This window comes from Anomalospiza imberbis, chromosome 10 (assembly GCF_031753505.1).
Source record: "Anomalospiza imberbis isolate Cuckoo-Finch-1a 21T00152 chromosome 10, ASM3175350v1, whole genome shotgun sequence".
NCBI lineage: Eukaryota > Metazoa > Chordata > Aves > Passeriformes > Viduidae > Anomalospiza > Anomalospiza imberbis.
The window spans coordinates 12116172-12134238 of record NC_089690.1 but is presented as its reverse complement, the minus strand read 5'-3'; the positions used below and the strand labels follow the sequence as shown (position 1 = coordinate 12134238).

The 18067-nt window shown below is 41.3% G+C and overlaps 2 protein-coding genes across 7 annotated transcripts in view; one reads left to right on the top strand and one right to left on the bottom strand.

The window, feature by feature from the left end:
• Positions 1-8934, bottom strand: part of OPA1 (OPA1 mitochondrial dynamin like GTPase) — a 49111-nt gene extending 40177 nt beyond the window's left edge. For 2 of the 5 annotated variants that reach the window (XM_068200696.1, XM_068200698.1), the window contains exons 1-5: positions 8786-8914; positions 5534-5852; positions 5132-5228; positions 3765-3872; positions 1573-1640 (exon numbers count right to left, since the gene is read on the bottom strand). In XM_068200696.1, coding sequence (XP_068056797.1) covers positions 1573-1640; positions 3765-3872; positions 5132-5228; positions 5534-5852; positions 8786-8814 — 621 coding nt within the window. In that variant the 5' untranslated portion in view covers positions 8815-8914. Of the gene's footprint in view, positions 1-1572; positions 1641-2484; positions 2539-3764; positions 3873-5131; positions 5229-5533; positions 5853-7901; positions 7923-8785 lie in introns of those variants that run through there. The other 3 variants (XM_068200699.1, XM_068200697.1, XM_068200695.1) reach the window with 3 other exon arrangements.
• A 4209-nt stretch (positions 8935-13143) lies between these two features.
• ATP13A4 (ATPase 13A4) overlaps positions 13144-18067 on the top strand; it is a 37159-nt gene continuing 32235 nt past the window's right edge. The window contains exon 1 of one of the 2 annotated variants that reach the window (XM_068200693.1): positions 13144-13508. In XM_068200693.1, the coding sequence (XP_068056794.1) occupies positions 13446-13508 (63 nt within the window). In that variant the 5' untranslated portion in view covers positions 13144-13445. The remainder of the gene's footprint in view (positions 13509-18067) is intronic. The other variant, XM_068200692.1, reaches the window with a different exon arrangement.

Genomic DNA, 18067 nt, shown 5'->3' with positions numbered 1-18067 from the left:
TATCAGTTACTAATCTCTTCACAATGAAACAAAGAAAACCAGCTCATGAGGCACATTTAATATCATATAGCACCCATACAATCACTTTAGGAACCCATACAATCACAGTTCTTAAACTAGCATTGGTTGGCAGTGGTAAGCATTGAATGCAAAAAGGCCATCTTATCCATTGTCTTGAAAGTAATAATTTTGCCTGCCAACAAACTTGGTGATTATGCTCTGTTAGGTATTCATATGTGCCTAGTTTGAAATATGCTGTCCAAACTGATCATATTAATTAACAAATTAACAGTTTCTTATCAGATAAAATTATTAGACCAGGCAAAATTTTCTTAATCATATTAAGTGATATTTTCCACACCACAGTCAAAGTTAAAATGCAGATATCACTGCATCTGAAACAACCACATGATCATAACAAGCTTTAATGCTATTACTAGTATTCAATAAAAGTGTCAGTTATTTCAATCATCAGAGACAATAAACTAAGATGGCCACTTTTTCACAAATCAATAGTAAGGTGTTCTTTATGTTTTATACAGTGAAACCTGTGCTAAGCAATCACTCTGGAGAAAAATACAGACAGATTACAGACAATGGGGAAATAAAAAGCTAGGTTAATTCTCATGTAAAAATCCATCACTGTTCTACAGGGGGGAAAATGGTACTAAGATCTGAGCTTTGTACACGTTTCACTATGTTACCATGCAGAATTAATATAGAATAAATGTATACATGCCTGCATATACAGAAAAGTTGTTTATGGAAAAGCCCCAGTTATAGTTCAGAAAGTTTCAGTTCAAAAAATAACTATATGATAATTTACAAATTCCCAGATATATATTGTTTTCCTTCCATTTTTGTAAAACAATTTTTAATAACAGACACAAGAAAAATTAAAAGCCTTTAAAGAATGAGCAATATGACAATTTAGGAATTTAACAGAAATGTTCATGAAAACATAAAAAAAAACTTCACTTTCATGACTTCAAGAAAAAAGTGCTAAAACTTTAAGTTATCAAAATACAGTAATATTATTTTTCAGAAAACAGTAACAAAAATATGATGCATGCTTTATTTAAATAAAGAAAGTAAAAAACAGACTACTTTAAGAAACAGAATTTTTTTAAGGCAGAAATTCTTAAGTAAGAATTATAACTGTGAAAATGTCAACAGAAATGAGGTTGCAAGTAGAAATGCTTCAAAATAAATATGAACGCCTAAACCAACTTCAGTAACAAGTTATAAACTCAAGTGCCATGGGGACCATGCCCTGAAAAATTGCAAATGCACATACAATACCTAAAATCACATCCTCATTATGGACCAATTTTTTTAATAATGCAATCACTAACATTTTCATGTCTGCCTTGTATATCCTTACACCAAAATGTTTATTATCCCTGCAACACTTTTATATACAAAAAGCACTAATGCATACTGAACTAATTTTCAACAATAAATTCTTTTCAAGCTGCTTCAAATGAACTTCTGCAATGGGCTACTGATGCACTTCCAAACAATAAATACCTGTTTATAGAGACATTTTCAGGTTTGCAAGTGAGTAATTACCTTCTTGAACTGTTTGTCACTGTCGTATCCCTGGTCAGTAGCCCGGAATGCTGTTTCTCCTGGAGAACCTAGGACACAATTATAGAAACTAATAAGATGCACAAGGCACTTAAAAATTCCCAAACTACAGTTACTAGAAAATTAAAGCTTCAACCCCTATGCGTTAGTAATTCAATAATCTTTGAAGTTCCTATAAAAAAACAAATCATCTTAAATTGAAGAAGAAAATCAGTTTAAAACTTATCTGAAAATTTTATATCTAGTTTATGACTCATATTAATTATATCACAAGTAAGCAGGGAGCTTCAGTTAGACTATTAGAAGTTCTCAAAATATTGTAGAATTAGTTTTTGAGAAAGACAGAAGGATAATACAAAATCCACTGATGCTACTATAATGAGAAAAAAAAATCTTTCCTATTGTAATGACAGGTTTTCAAAAGAAGCTTCTGGAACAAGCCTGAAATAAAAAACATCTGCTAAGGACTGTGACAGAGATACATCAACCATTCATCTATTCATTCTCACAGGGGAGGACCTAGGTCAGGAAAAGCTTCTTCACCCAGAGGGTGGCTGGGCACTAGAACAGGCTCCCCAAGGAAGCGGTCACAGCACCAAGCCTGGCAGAGCTCAACTAGCTTTTGGACATCTCTCTCAGGCACATGATGGGATTTTTAGGATATCCTTCAAAAGGACCACAAGTTTGACTCAATGATCCTGATGGGTCCCTTCCAACTCAGCATATTCTGTGATTCTGTGATTCCATGAAGTATTTTTAAAATAGTTGGAAGGTATTTATAAATTCATATTAAGATGCTGTAAATAGTTGTATTTATGTTGATATTCACTCCTCTTAGTATATAGTTTGCTGTAAAAAGGCAGGTTAAGGGCAGGAAAAAGGGCTTTTACACACCTAACAACAGAAGTAGATCAGAAGCTCCTATGACTTCACTAACCAAATTGTAACCTGTGAAAAATCAGCAGAAGAGGGGAAATAAAAATTATAAACACAAAACAAAATGCAAAATAAAGATGAGGGATTTTTTTTTTCATTTGAAGGACCACACAATCATAAATGGCCACTATGCCAGTGTGAGTATGATAACAAGTAATAGGTGACATCTCACTATCAGTCAATAACAACACCAATTTTAAACTGTTAAAGGTTTAAACAGTCAAAATACACAGGAGATTGTAATCTACTTGCCACTCTGCTGAATTTGGCCCCTACTTAGATTCTTGCTGTGTTTGCAAGATTAATAAATTAGTTCTGCCACTGACAGTATTTCAAAGAAACAAAAACACACTACTTAAGCACACTGATATGAAAATATTTTCAAACACACTTAGAACAATGATCTAACCTCTCACAGATAGACTCTTTCATGAGTACAGATTTATGAGGTTTGACAATTACTAAGGTATATAATACAAATAATCTTGCAGTTTATTACAAGAATGAATGAAGTTTTGAGCTGTGTTCATTAACAAGTCAGAAATGATGATCAAATCTAATTGTTCTCAGTTTTAAAAAGCCCAATGACAGAAATGTCTCATTTAGTCTGCTAAAACCTGAAAACCATTAAGCCTGCTTCTGCCTGGATATACTGAATAGACAAACCATCCCCGTGTCTTTTCTGAAGGATTTAGAACTCACCTGCTCCTTTGAAACACTGCCCCACCTAACCTAAATCTCCAAGCAAATTTTCCTGGGTGCATGACCAGATGGAAAACATCATTCAACCCAGAAGAATACCTTAGTTACAAATCCCCTATTTCACATGCTTGCAATATTAAGAACCTTCACTCTTAATAATCCAACTCTTTTCTCCTGTAACAGCTGAGATATTGCTATTGTCCAGTGACACTCTCAACAGGTTCTAGCTGGACACATCCAGCTTCTCTGACTCACTGAAGAGTTGAGCTTTCAAGCTGTTAGTTTATAGTTGTACAAGAATTCTAGTTTTCTATTCAATTTCACATTATAGTTCTCTGCACTTGCTACTAAAATTCTTGCTTTTAAAAATACATTACACGTACCTGTGTCCACAACTCTTTCAGAAGAGATATTCAATGCAAACACAAGCACTTTCAGAATCTTCTTTGTTTTAGCGTCTAAGGACATACCTACACCCTCATCATCAAATAGGTTCAGCTTTTGAAATTAAAACTTAGCTGAAAATTTGTTCTCACCAGGAGAAAGAAATCCTTTCAGCGAAGTGAGGCTCTCTCCAATCTTGTCAAAGTCAGGCAGAAGTTTGGCGAGGTCATCTGCATCAGGGAGGGCTTTGAGAAGTTTTTCTAGGAAAACAGTACAACAGTTAGTGAGTTGGGCTTTTTTCCATTATTTTTGTGGGAAAAAAAAGGCTTAGTCTACAAAACCTTGCAGCTGTTTCAGGATACGGCTTTAAAAAATTTTTTTAAACAAGTATGAAGAAGTTTCTTTCCACATGCACCTCCCCCCACTACTGCTGGGAAAGACTATCAGATCTGAAAAACCACTTGCTTTTTTAGACTTTGAACTTCCTGATATGTTGGCTGCCTCAGGTACTTTATAACTGCCAAAAACTTATTGCTACATTTACCATATTTCATTAATTATTCTTTCACATACTTTGTAGAGGATGTTTTAAAATTACATGAAACTGCAACTATGCTCATGTCTTTAATCTTTTTAAGAAAAGCTTAGTTTTCAATTTCATAAGCAAGCCAATTTTGTGATCCTTAAAAGTAAAAATCATTAGCTTTAAAGTACTATAAAAATGCAGTGTCCATTTGCAGTAAGAACAAGAAAAACTTGTATCAGTTTTCAATCTCTGCATATATCTATGCAATTCTCACATGTGGCATCAAGGTTGGAACTAAATATCTATAAGGTCCCTCCCAATCCAAACCATTCTACGATTCTATGCAGTAAAATCTTCATAGAGATGATTTTTTTTTAAAAAGATCACCACATTTCTACCCTGCATATAAAAATGTAAGTCAGTGCTTGATTTTCAGATTTCTGTTTTTTATCTAATAATACACAAAAGTCTCTACTGCAACCTGAAGGCTCAGGAAAGCAAGTCTCTATTGTTCATTTTCTTTTCTTCTGTATCTTCAAGATAATTTTGTGGATAGGCAGGTTCACTCTTCTGCACTTTCAACTGGTCTTTTACTCACACATATTTTTTACTATCTATTTATATCTTCATTTGTAAGTTATGCATATAGAAAGTAAACATTTTCTGCATATACTATCAAAACCTGTGTGAGTCCCCTTGATCACACTGCAACTCTCACTAACAGGAATATATGGCTTTATGAAAGGACCAAGAACATTCTCAAATGAAAGGATGCATTAGGGAATATCCATGCTAAACAGAGCTTAATTTCTTCTTACAAACACACTGATACAAATGCTTTGGTGAAACACAAATCAAACTCCAAAAATAAAAGTCCACTCAAATTACATCTGAAAGCCTCTCCTGGAGTGAGGCCCTGAGGACCTATACTCCTATGTTTAAGTTTTACACATGCCAGTCCTTAGACAGAGTAACATCATGGCTTTGTGATACCGAAGTCAACAAGTTCATCAAGCTCCCAAATGAAGTCAGGAACAATCCACTTATAATCCTCGAGATCTGGCATCATGTCCTTCCACTGCTCATATGTCTAACGGAGAAAGGAAAAAAATCATGGTAGACATTGAAAAAGGAATGTACATAGAGAAGTGTATGAGCAACTACTACCTCCACATAAAACACACTAACCCACCACCTTTAGATATGAGTAGTACTTTGATCTTTTAAGATCTGTAGCCGTTTCCTAAACAATGTTTTCCATATTCACACATCTTCATTCTTATCAGTTAACCAAGCAATGGCATCCCCTATTTTTGTGGCTATAACAAGAACTTCTGCTCTGAAGTATGTAATAACAAAGACAAAATGCATGAAGTAGCTTCCAGAGATAAATACCTTCTTAGCTGTGTAGCCACCTCCTACTGCAGATCCTAAGATGAGATAGCGAACTTTGAGAAGCCTAGAGGCTAATCTGGCCAGCCAAAAGTTCCTGTGGGACTGGTATCCATGTTTTACATTTAAAAGTTTTGTTTTGTGAAGGGGAAGACGATTCAGAGAAGAGAACTGCTGAATGGATATCCTTAAGGGAGATCTCTGGAGCTTTGAACTTGGGTAGTAGGGATGATGTATACTTCGGGAAACCAGATGCAGGTTTTGAAGTTGTGATTTTCTCTTTATTCCATAGCTGCTACTTGCTAGACTCCGGCAGATGACACTAAGAGAAAAAAATAAAACCTTTAACTGATTTCTTCAACACATCATTAACTCAAACACCTCTTTAGAAGCAATCCACATTATATTTCAGCTGGCTACAGATAATCTTATTACATCACCTTGAATCCACAATTTCCAGCCACTACTGCTATGCTTATGCGCAAAACAAAAAGCTGCAAACATTGTTAATGGGTGTAGTATTTCCAGTGATTACAGACACAAAACCTTAACTACAAATTCTGAAGTCTGTTATGGATTACATTTAACTTTCACACTGCAATAAGGCAGTAAAGTAACACGTGTGGTAAAGCATAGTTTGGGCTAACAGTCCACAGAAGACTTCCAACATAGATGAAAACTTAACAGTTTGGCCTGTCTTATTCTCTAAACGAACTTTTAGAGAACATTAAGTTAGTAGAGGATTTCCAAACTTAAAAAAAACCCAATATACAGAAAAAAAAATTTGTAGAAGACATTTGTCCTATTTAGGCCAAGCACGTGCTTAATGACATCTTTCAGTTCCTTCCACTTGCTGTGGTTCCAGGATTACAAAACTATGGTTTTGTCTTGGGTCATGCATAGACAAGATTAGCTCTCGAGGTGGCTGCATCATGTGCATGGATGCTTTCATGAAGGAATTCAGATTTAAGAGGGAAAAGTCTGGAAGATTTGGCTCTGAAAGCAGAGCTCAGCCATAAAAAGCACATGTTAAAACACAGGAGCCTTATCAATCCTGCCTATGTTATACAAACACGTGGTCTGGAATAAAATCTGTGTACTTTTGATTACACTATCTGCACACTGCAATGGTTCAAGGCAATTTTGTTAGTTTAGGGAAAAGACAACTGCTCTAAAAATAGTAATTTCTTCTGTAATTTTTTGGATGTACCATCATATCAAAATGGTTAATAATAAATCATTTAGTGAATACAAAATATGTGTGAAATTATAGGCTTGAAATTTTAAAAGTTGAAATGAAACCTTGCCCTTTGATGCTTTTTTTTCAGGGTTTTCAATATTATCAAGTGTATTTACTTCCAAATGGAACAAATAAAAAAAAGAAGTGACTCATATCGCTGAAGTGGCAAATTACTAATCCCATAATCCTAAACCACTTTAAATTAACAGATTTTAACAAGAACAAGTGAATCATACTTTGTGGAAAATATTACAGCACTTTCTAAGAACATGCTTTATGACCTATACAGTTCTTTGCCTCAAGATTTTCAGTGTATTAGAAACAACAGGCACATTCTTAATGTCCAAAGAAGTGAAAGACTTTGTCATAAAAAGGACTTTTAATCCAGAAACGGAGCTTTTGGAAGGTAAGATAAAATCAGAATTCAGACATTTTTCTCTCTTAAAGCCCAATTTTGCCAATGATGTAAGTTTAGAAATTTGCTTTAGTGCAATGGAAAGCTCAGTAAAGAACTGCAGGGACTGCTCTGCAAGTCCACTATGGCCGTGAAGGACACCCTTTGCTGCTATACTAAACCATCTCTGTAAGGCTGGGCTTTGGCAATACGAAACCTAGAAAGAGATTAACAAGCAGGAACAGAACAATTCCTAAACCAGTAAAGCTTTCTCCTCTTGGACATGGAATTACAAAAGGCTCAGAAATTAGCTACAAATAGAACCAATATAAAAGGGCCTCCACACTTGAAATGTTTAATTTCCCAGTTTTGAAGCCAGGTTTTTAAATCAGGGTGTGATAAGCCTGTATGAAGCATGCCAATAATGGGGCTGTTCACTATTTTGTTCTGCAGTCATTACCATTTTAGATATTTATTATTTTCAGCAGAGACCACGTGGTAGCACATGCTATGGCAGTCACTCCTCATTATTCTTCTTCACCTGGGTTAAAGGCATTTTGTGCAATATTATTTAACTTTATTCTCTGATTTTTCTTTTGGAACACATTGTGTTTTATAGCATTGTTTGTGTGTTTAAAGTGAAGGGCAAATTGAATTCCACTACAGTTGTCTGGCAAAACCTCAATCCACAACTTCCTTTTGAGTGTTATTGCATATTTCAAACTCAACTGCTTTACTTACACATCCAAAACCTTGTAATTCATCAAAACCCCCACTACTCCTCTATCACACCCAAACATCCATTTCCTATTTCCTCCCTCCTCCTGCTGCTAAGTCTCCTGATGAATACTGACCAAGAAATCACCTCGAGCTCTCCAATGAAAAGTACAGCCAGACTGAAAGAATGGCAGAACACTGCTATTAAATGAAGCACTGAATGAGGTCCAAATTTCAAGGCTCTGCAACGCTGGTTTTAACAATAACAAAAACTATCCTTCCAGACACGAGTGGCTCTGCCTGATTTACAGGCCTGCAACCTGCAACCCTGCACTGACATTATAACTGTCTTGCAAAACACAAAAAAGTGGCCCACTATGCCTGTGATTACAAAGCAAACGCAACCCAATAAACAGCACGGTGGCATTTTCTTTCTCACTCAGCACCACACAACGCTTATTTTCCCACTGCTGCTCCCAAATAGGAGTTGGAACTAGATGATCTTCACATTCCCTTTCCAACCCAAACCATTCCATGACTCTATGAAATTTTCCGAGGAACATCGTGCTATTATCCACCAGTCACTGCCACTGCTCCAGCCGGGAATGCCGTAGTAGAACGGTGGAAAACAAGCGGGACTCAAGGCAGCTGCTGGGAGGGACAACGCCTGGACACGACAGCGGCCTGAGCCCCCCAGGGCGAGAATGCGGGAGAAGCAGCTCCCTCCTACTCGCCTCCCCCAGGTCCCAGGGGAGCTGGAGGGTGGGAAACTGCCCCGGCCAGGGCTACCAGGCTGTCGCCTGCAGCAGCCGCAGGCCCAGCCCTGCGCCACTCACACCCGCACCTCGCACCCCAACCCGCTGTGCTGCTCCGCCTGCAGCAGCCGCAGGCCCGTCCCGCTTACCAGGCCGCCGCCGCCCGCGTCCGCCACATGGTAAGGGCCGGGAGGGAGCGGGAGCGGCCCGGGAGCCGCGGGAGCGCGGCCGGGCTGAGGGCAAGGGCAGCGGCAGCCGCTTCCGGGCACCGCGGTCCGCGCGGCCCGCCCCGCCGGAAACCGCGCCTCACCGCGCAAAGGTTCCGGGCTCGGCTGCGGAGAAGGAGAGAGGGTTTAGAGGGCGCACCGCGGGGGCTGGTCGGCCGGGAGTGCTGGATGTGTAACGCTGGGATCAGGGATCCCTCACGCTTGGATCGGGGCTCCCTCACGCTTGGATCGGGGCTCCCTCACGCTTGGATCGGGGCTCCCTCACGCTTGGATCGGGGATCCCTCACGCTTGGATCGGGGCTCCCTCACGCTTGGATCGGGGCTCCCTCACGCTTGGATCGGGGATCCCTCACGCTTGGATCGGGGATCCCTCACGCTTGGATCGGGGGTCCCTCACGCTTGGATCGGGGCTCCCTCACGCTTGGATCAGGGATCCCTCACGCTTGGATCGGGGGTCCCTCACGCTTGGATCGGGGCTCCCTCACGCTTGGATCGGGGATCCCTCACGCTTGGATCGGGCGTCCCTCACGCTTGGATCGGGCGTCCCTCACGCTTGGATCGGGGGTCCCTCACGCTTGGATCAGGGATCCCTCACGCTTGGATCGGGGCTCCCTCACGCTTGGATCGGGGCTCCCTCACGCTTGGATCGGGGATCCCTCACGCTTGGATCGGGGGTCCCTCACGCTTGGATAGGGGATCCCTCACGCTTGGATCGGGGATCCCTCACGCTTGGATAGGGGGTCCCTCACGCTTGGATCGGGGCTCCCTCAGGCTTGGATCGGGGCTCCCTCACGCTTGCATAGGGGGTCCCTCACGCTTGGATCGGGGCTCCCTCACGCTTGGATCGGGGGTCCCTTACGCTTGGATCGGGGGTCCCTTACGCTTGGATCGGGGATCCCTCACGCTTGGATAGGGGATCCCTCAGGCTTGGATAGGGGATCCCTCAGGCTTGGATCGGGGCTCCCTCACGCTTGGATCGGGGATCCCTCACGCTTGGATCGGGGATCCCTCACGCTTGGATCGGGGGTCCCTCACGCTTGGATCGGGGCTCCCTCACGCTTGGATCAGGGATCCCTCACGCTTGGATCGGGGGTCCCTCACGCTTGGATCGGGGCTCCCTCACGCTTGGATCGGGGATCCCTCACGCTTGGATCGGGCGTCCCTCACGCTTGGATCGGGCGTCCCTCACGCTTGGATCGGGGCTCCCTCACGCTTGGATCGGGGGTCCCTCACACTTGGATCATGGTTCCCTCACCTCGGGGTCATGGATCCCTCCCGCTGGGGTTCTGGATCCTCCCCACACGCCCGGGATCGCCTCGGGGTCTTGTCCCTGTGCCCCGGCTGCTCTCGGGCATCGCAGCGCGGCCCGGCCCGGCTGGGCAGGCCCGGAGAGGGTGCTGAGGTGAAGCCCGGCCCGGGTGGTGGTACCAGGGGCTTCCACGCTGTTACAGATAAGATTCGCATGAATCCCCAGCTGTTGTTGTGCCTGGGGAATGCATGACATGGTGGCAGCGCTGCCTTGGAAGCTGGAAAACACAAGGTGTTTCCCACTGGGCTTCTGTGAGTTGTTGGGGTTATTTTCTGGCCACAATGAAGCAGGAGGCAGAGGTGGCACCAGAAGAGTTCAGCTCTGTCCATCTGTGCTCACACAGGATCACCTCTGGTTAGGTCATTTCTGAGCAGTGCATGCCACACCTGTCCCTAAAGACCACAGACATTGGAGTGTTCACCTAGCAATGCCAGTGCTTGCTGACTTTATTAGGCAGTATTCCCTTGTGCCTGATCTGAATCTTTCTTGTAACATGTCCACAGTGGACATGGATAATATTACATTCTCCGGTTACGTGTTTGAAGACTGTTGCCATGACTCTTCTCAGTCTCCTTTTCCTTAGAGAGAACAATACTAAGTACCTCTTCCATATTTTATGACTCCTTTGTCATTCTTCTCTGTGCTCTCCTGTGGAATGTCACCAGTTGATTCACAGCTTCCTTTCTGTAATGTGGCCAGAACTGGGTGTCACATACTGAGAAACAGAAAATGAGATTGGGGGTGCTTTAGAGGTCAGGTTTCTGTTTATACTGTGAGATTTTTCAAAACAAAGTAAATTATATAAGGATGACATACATACATGTATTTTCAGGACTGGGATAAAAGTTGGGTTGAGGTAAGGCTCGTGTTTTTGTCTCTTGCTTGCCTACTTTGTGACTATTTATTTATAAATTTAAGGGACTATATTTTAAATCCTACTTTGCTTTTATATTTTAGCTTGACCAGTTATTTTTGTAATTTATCTATGATTTTTTTAAAGGCAAGTTTCAATTTAAAAATATGAATGACGACACTCCATAGGACATGCTAACAAATAACTTTTTATGAAGATATACTATGTAATTCTTACTCCGAACAGCAGAGAGCATCATATTCCTAAAGGTTCCAATTTGGGCTGCTTTTTCTCCAGGTGTTGGTGAACATGCTTAAGAAAATGAACAAATGTCACTATTTTCTTTGGTTCTAGATTAACACTTTGATGAATTGTTATAACAGAGTGTCACACTATGGAAATGATGAATGTTTTGCACCTTTAACCTTTTTTTTTCTTTGTTTTCAGTTGTGAAGGTATAAATACTCCTACAAGGGTGTTCTCTAGGAGTGCAGAGCACCTTGGAGCTGGAATAAAACTACGAATAGTGAAAAGATTGTATGAGCCTTTATTCTTCCCTGGAGACCCTGCTTTGGTGGGAGCTCTGCATCTCTCATCTCTGTGCCAGAGCATCCAAGGATCCCTGCTGCACCCTAGTCTGCTACAGACACAAAGAGCAAAGCAGCAGCAAGCAGCAAAAGCTGACCAGGCAGAAAAAGCATGTGTGACCGTCCTGTTTTTCACCCCTAGCACCTCCCAAAATAATGAGTCATTTCCCAAAATCATCAGCCTGCCTTAGAAAAGGCACCTTTGCAGTTTTTTCCTGTCTGTTACAGCTTCAAGATAGCAATGCTCATTTCCCCCATGTAATCAGGTTTATCAGAAATGGAATTTAATATGTTCTTTTTTAGTTTGAGTTTATACTGTGACTCTCATATAATAACTGGAGTTCCCTTTGCTTGGTCTCAGAAGAATAAAATGGTAAGTTGAGAGGCTCAGAGCAAGTTGCAGTGGGAGGAAGGAGAGGGTAGCACTGAAGCTGGGTCTGGAGAGAACCTTCTTTCCCCTTGATCTTGTGCAATAAATCACCCTTACACAGCTTAGTACAGATATATCCTTGTCAGTCCAGCCTCTGGTCTGGGCTCCTTTTGGAGGTGTGGTAGGTGTCAAGGCAGAACAACTTGCCTCCAGTGCTTATCACCAGCATTTTCAAACACACCTGTCCCTGTGCTGGCCATGGGTGCACATCTGTTTGTATTAACTGACCTAATTCCTTCATTTTCTCTTCTCTGTTTCTTGCATTTCTCCATTTCAGTTTCTCTGAGCCTGCCCACTCGAGGATAGGCAGTGGTCTTTCCTGTCACTTGAGGTATGGACTTGTACAAGTCCATGCCTTGCAGCAGCAAAATGCTGAGGAATAGGAACTACCTTGATACCTCTTGATCTGTTTCAGTCACCCTAGAAGTATGTTTTAGTTTTCTTAACATACTTGCTGGAAGAACAGGTTTGCCTTTCCTGACCTCACTCCTAAAATATTTCTTGTGTAACTTCTTAAAAAGTAGCAAAGTACAAGGAAATAGTAGTGGAATGGGAATGAATCACAAGATTAATCAGCAAATGCAAAAAAAAAGAGGTGGCAAAACTCTCAGTGTTGTTTTTCTGCCAGCTTCCTTTTGGCTCTGATTTAAAGGTCAGAGACATCTTATCCAGCTTACTGACATCAGTGTGAAACTCCAGTTTTCCCCAGGAGTGAGTAAATAACCTCAGTGATATCTCCCAAAACTGTTTGGCGAGGTCAGAAGACATTCTGTGAGGATATTCTCAATAATGAATAAAGGTCCTCGTTACAGCTCCTACCTGGCTGAATCCTGACACACAGTCAGTGTATAAATCCACCTGCACAAACTGGGGTCCCTTTTTACAGTGCCAGAGCTTGATTTATTTTCTACTGCATATGTGGAGATCACTGCTGGCCACTTAGCTCAGACTGGTTGCTAAGAATGTTAACAACAGCAATGGCTATTTTGTTATTTGGACACACTCCTGGTCTCCAGTGATTCCATAATCTCTTGAAGAAAAATACTCCCCTCTTGCCCTCCCCTAAAAGTGTTGTGCCAACAGTGCTTGCTTGCACCTACCAGAGTTATGCTCTGGAGTCATATTGTGGAAAACACTTGTAAGATTGAACTTTTTCTTTCTTGCATTTTTGACTGAATTCTGCATGAGCCCTCACAATTGCAAAACTCCAACAACAGAATGGAGGGAGGAGGGATAAAGTGTTACCTGCTAACCCCAGAGAGGGAGGAGCTCCCTACTTCAAACATCATCAGAATTGTAAGGAAGGTGTGTACTTAGAGCACTTCCTCAATGTAGAAGTTCAAGCACACTATGCTGAAGACCTGTCCTGAGGGTGCTGTAGGAAGTCTCCAGAGGGTCATTTCATGGGGGAAGATCCTGCCAAGAACCATTATGCACAGCTTAACCAGGGAGAAGAGAATGAGATGGTGAGTTGTATCTCTGTCTAGGTCTTTCTTAGCTTGAAGCAGAAGGTGGTACGTGTTCTGCAATAAAATGCTACAGACTGAAATTGAGTTATTGCTAGTTGGAGTGTTTCCTTGGCAGAAACATAACAGTTAGAAAGGGATTTTTTTTTTTTAGCAGAAAGAAAAGAAGATTGGTTGTGTCCATTGGATTTAACTGGTTATACCCTCCAACAGGGGATGATGGCTCAACAGATTATTCATGTGATGTTACAAATCTAGATGGAGATGGTTTAATATGAGCTTGAGGGATGGGCCAGGCTGACATCCCCAACCATTGGACAGCCAGGTCTTCAGCATTAGCTCCAGTTAGAGAACTGGAAACCTTGGCTTTCTCCAAAACATAAAAACACCTGTTATGTTTGCATAAATTACTGATAAATGCAGTCTGTTGAATTGCCAGCACTATCTCAGAAGCTGGGATTCCTAAATACTGAAATACTGTATTTCTTTCCAGAGTTTCCCAGGGAGAAATGTGTTTGCATGCATTTTGTAACATCTGGAAATAAGCCCTGTGTTAACACAAAAGTCTCTGGTCTCCTGCATGGCAATGCTCTTACGTAGTAATGCCAGTACACGAATGAAGTGCATGCAGTGCTTCTGCGCTGCTTTGCCATTACTGTGTGTTATGAGTCAGCTATTCACATGGATTCTGTCCCTCTAACAGATTCTGCTGGAGATATCAGATCCACCATGCAGGTGTACAACAACAGTTCTTAGGCATATCTGGTAAATGCAGTGCTTCTCAAAATTCCTGTGCTGCAGAGCCACTGGAGCACTGCTGTGAGTGCCTGCAGGATTTCAATAGCAAAGCTATTGAAACACAGTCACTTACAAGTTGACACAACTGTTCACTTTCAGAAATCCTGGAAAAGTCTTCAAAATCTCCTCACTGACATTCCTGTTCTAGTGAGAGACTGTGTCATGTGCAAACGTGGATACCTGTTATCTTGCAAAGAAAAATGTAGATTTTCAGACAGCTCTCTCAGCCATCCAGGGAAGGGGAGATGCCACATTTTGCGTAATGCAAACCTGGGGAATGCTGTAGAGAGTCACCCAGCAGCATGAACTGAGCAGTGCAGGAAGCACAAGGCACTGGCTCCGCGGGTGGGGACTAATTAGCTCCGTGCAGTGCAGAACCCGACTGGCTCCGCCGGCCAGTTACTAAACGTGCTGGTAGCACCCCGCTCCTGGCTCTAGCCCTGGTGCTGATGTGCCACTGCTCCCCAGCTCCAAACAGCTGCTGGGTTTGTGCCTCTGCTCCACCCTGCCCTGTCCTTCTAGGACTATAAACACCCTGTTGTGCTCTCGCCACTATTGGTGCTGTCTCTAGCAATGCCAGAATTGAGCTGGAGCTAATTAGGTTTAAGTGGATTGTCTGGTGTTGCGTACAGTCACACTATTGTACCCTGAATGTTCACTTCCAGCTGTGCATTTCCAGCTGGACACCTGAGCTGTGCTTGCATGGAGCCAGTTATCCCAAGGATGTTTTTATTTCTCACCAGTATCATACTGAGCCCATGTGTTCTGAATCTGGTGCTCAGGGATCTGTGAATCTGAGGTTTTCCATGCACAGCTGCTGTGTGTGCCCAGTGTAGAGTCAGTCAGGATGTCTGTGAATCCAGAGTGTCTGGCAGTTGCCATGCTCTCCATGCCTGCAGTGAGTAGGATCAGTGCTCACTCACCTGGGGTTTCCAAATGGAAATTGAAGAAAAAAGACTTGTAAAGCACTCGAGTAGAAAATGCAATTAAAACTGTAGCCAAATTATGCTAAATTAGGCAGGAATGTGTGTATGTTTATTACATAGATGTAAGAGAGAAAAAAAGTATGAGATAGAGGAAGATATCCCTGAAGATGTATGAGGTACTGTAAGAGGATGATAAAAAAAGCAATGTGTGTATAGAAAAAAGAGAACAGCTAATGTGTGTATTTGTGTGAAAGGAAAAAAGAAAGTAGTATGTAAATGAGAGTTGTGAAGAAAGAGAAGAAGGCTCTCTTTAAGTAGAGGAATGAAGAAGAATACATGAAGTAAAGAGAATTACTTTTTTAAAATTCAAAGCCATGAAAAATATTTTTTGATGTTGTTTTCAACAGTCAGTTTAATCTACCTGAACCAAATTATTAGCAAGCAGTTCTTAACTTTCCAAACAAGATCAGATCTCTTGGTCTAATAATGTAACAGCTGACACTGTGCAAGTGCCGGTTCTTCCAGAGTGGAATAGTTCAAGTAATTTGAAAGCATGTAAGTAATTCTCTTGAACTCTGGATGTGCAATGCTTCCCTGTGTTGAATCGGCTGTCCTGTTTGCTGAGGAAAGCTGGGGAACTCTAATAAGAAGAAATGCTTTGAAGCTTTCTTCTGTATTTCCATTTCTTGGTACAGCTGAGGTGCTTGGTAGTCCTGGATTTAAGAGTAATCACTCTGACTAAGGAAATCTAACCTGTATATCCTTGTTTATGTCTTTGGGATAACTTTACAATTTCTGCAGAACATTTGCTTGAATGAAAGTTCACTCTTCTGCTATGCAGCTAAAACTTAGCAAAGTGTATTCAGAGCATGAGATAAACTCTCTCTCCATAACCATTTGTAGTACCAGAAAGATCTTAGTAGTGTGAAAGAACTCTGGACACAGCAGCTTGCCTCAGAGAGGGCTAATAGTATACTTCCCTCCAGAAAAATCTGCTTGAAGATTTTGAGGAGAACTACATTTACTGTGGAATATGAAGAGGAAGGAAAACCACAGCTTAATGTTCTCTGCCAATTTGATGTTCTTTTCTGCACAGCTTGGGAATAGTCATTCCCTTTGCACAAAACCTAAAGTGTAAAGCTTAAGTCTTGCAATGCAGAAGATTGTGATAGACTTTGACAGGCTGCTGCTTTGGGAAGGATTTGCCAGTAGCCTGTCTTAAGCATGTGTTCCCCCATTGCTTGTGGCTGAAGGAATGGGAGAACTGCAGTCAGTCAGCTGGTGCACCCCAGTTTACCACTGCATCTTGGCAGCTGTCTGCCTCCTTTGATATGCTACAGTTCTGAAGGGAATCTGATACAGGAATTTTATATACTTTGAAATTGAAAAATGTAACTTTAAAAATTGAAATAAAATCTGAAAGGTACAAGCTTGTTGCTAATGGAACAATAGTGAATGTTGGTATTGGTTTCGGAGAGAACAAGAACAAACCTCTGATGAAACAGGTTCTGGTTGGTAAGAATGAGAATCAGTTATTAAATTGCTTGTGAAACGTAGGCAGTCTTTCAAGTCTAATCCTATTATCTGTTGTTATAGCAACAGGTTGTTCATAATAGAGTACCTGATGTTGAGGTTGCCAGAAATATGACCATTCACAGCCACTGTTTAGATTCCCTGGTGGTAGCTACAGACTTTGTTTTCACCAAAGAAAAATGTGCTTGAATTTGTTTGACATTTGCATTTAAATTCTGCTGTGCAGATGACCTGGCAGTTAGAGGCAATTTTTATTTTAAACATAAGTAACAAAGACTTGCTGGACACTAGAGTGATAAGCCCTTGAATGCTGGCTTTGTGTGATTGTAAAAGCAGCTAAGAACCTTACTTGCCAACTGAGCAGGTCTGGCAGCTTTTTCTGTCCAATAATCCTGGCCCCTTCTCAGACCCTTGACTAACAAGTCAAACCATTTTGTTACAATCACTCGTCTACTGCTGTGAGTCTCAAAAGAAAAGGGATGTTAACAGATGAGGAAACAAAATTTTACTATACATTACAATTTATTAAAAATTATTCTATAGAGATGAGATGAACTCTTTATACCAGCCTATTCTGTAGATGGTGTTACCTTCCATGAGGAGTCTTACAGACAGCTAATCTTCATTTTATTTTCCACCATTTTCTAGTCTGATGCACTCAAGAACCCAGAATTTTGACTGTGAACTGTTTTATATGCCAAATGCACTCATTTAGCTCTAAAAACTTGTTTATGCATTAGAAAAGTTGTCAAGGTGCAAATCTGTATTCGTCAGATCCTCTTGAAAAGAAGCATGTCTGCACCAGCACATTGAAATGAAACACAGCAAAAGTTATTTTCTTAATAACATAAAACTAACCTGACAGACATGCCCTCACTGCATCCTGTCACCAGGACTTCTGCCAGCCTTGAAAGTATCGTTTGCCATAGTGGACATGCATTTGCTTAGAGATCCTTTTAGCAGAGGCCGAGTGAATCAAGAATTTCTAAACCCTAATTACTACAAGTCATTCATGTGGCTAAACAAACCTGCATCATGCGTCTGTTCCTCCCTTCTTCATGCACATTGTGGATACCTCTGTTATGGGTCTAATATTCACCTTTTCGTGGAAGATAATAGTTTTAAGAATTCTTCTAAAGAATTTCATTTTGACTTATCTGATGAGTGAGAAGTTTCTACTTCAACAAGGAGTTATTCATGTATTAACTTTTTCTTATGAATGCAGCATTCATTGCTATAATCCTTCCAGATGAAAGCACAGGGCCAGAAAAAAACTCCTCAACCTAACAGAACATTCTGTAC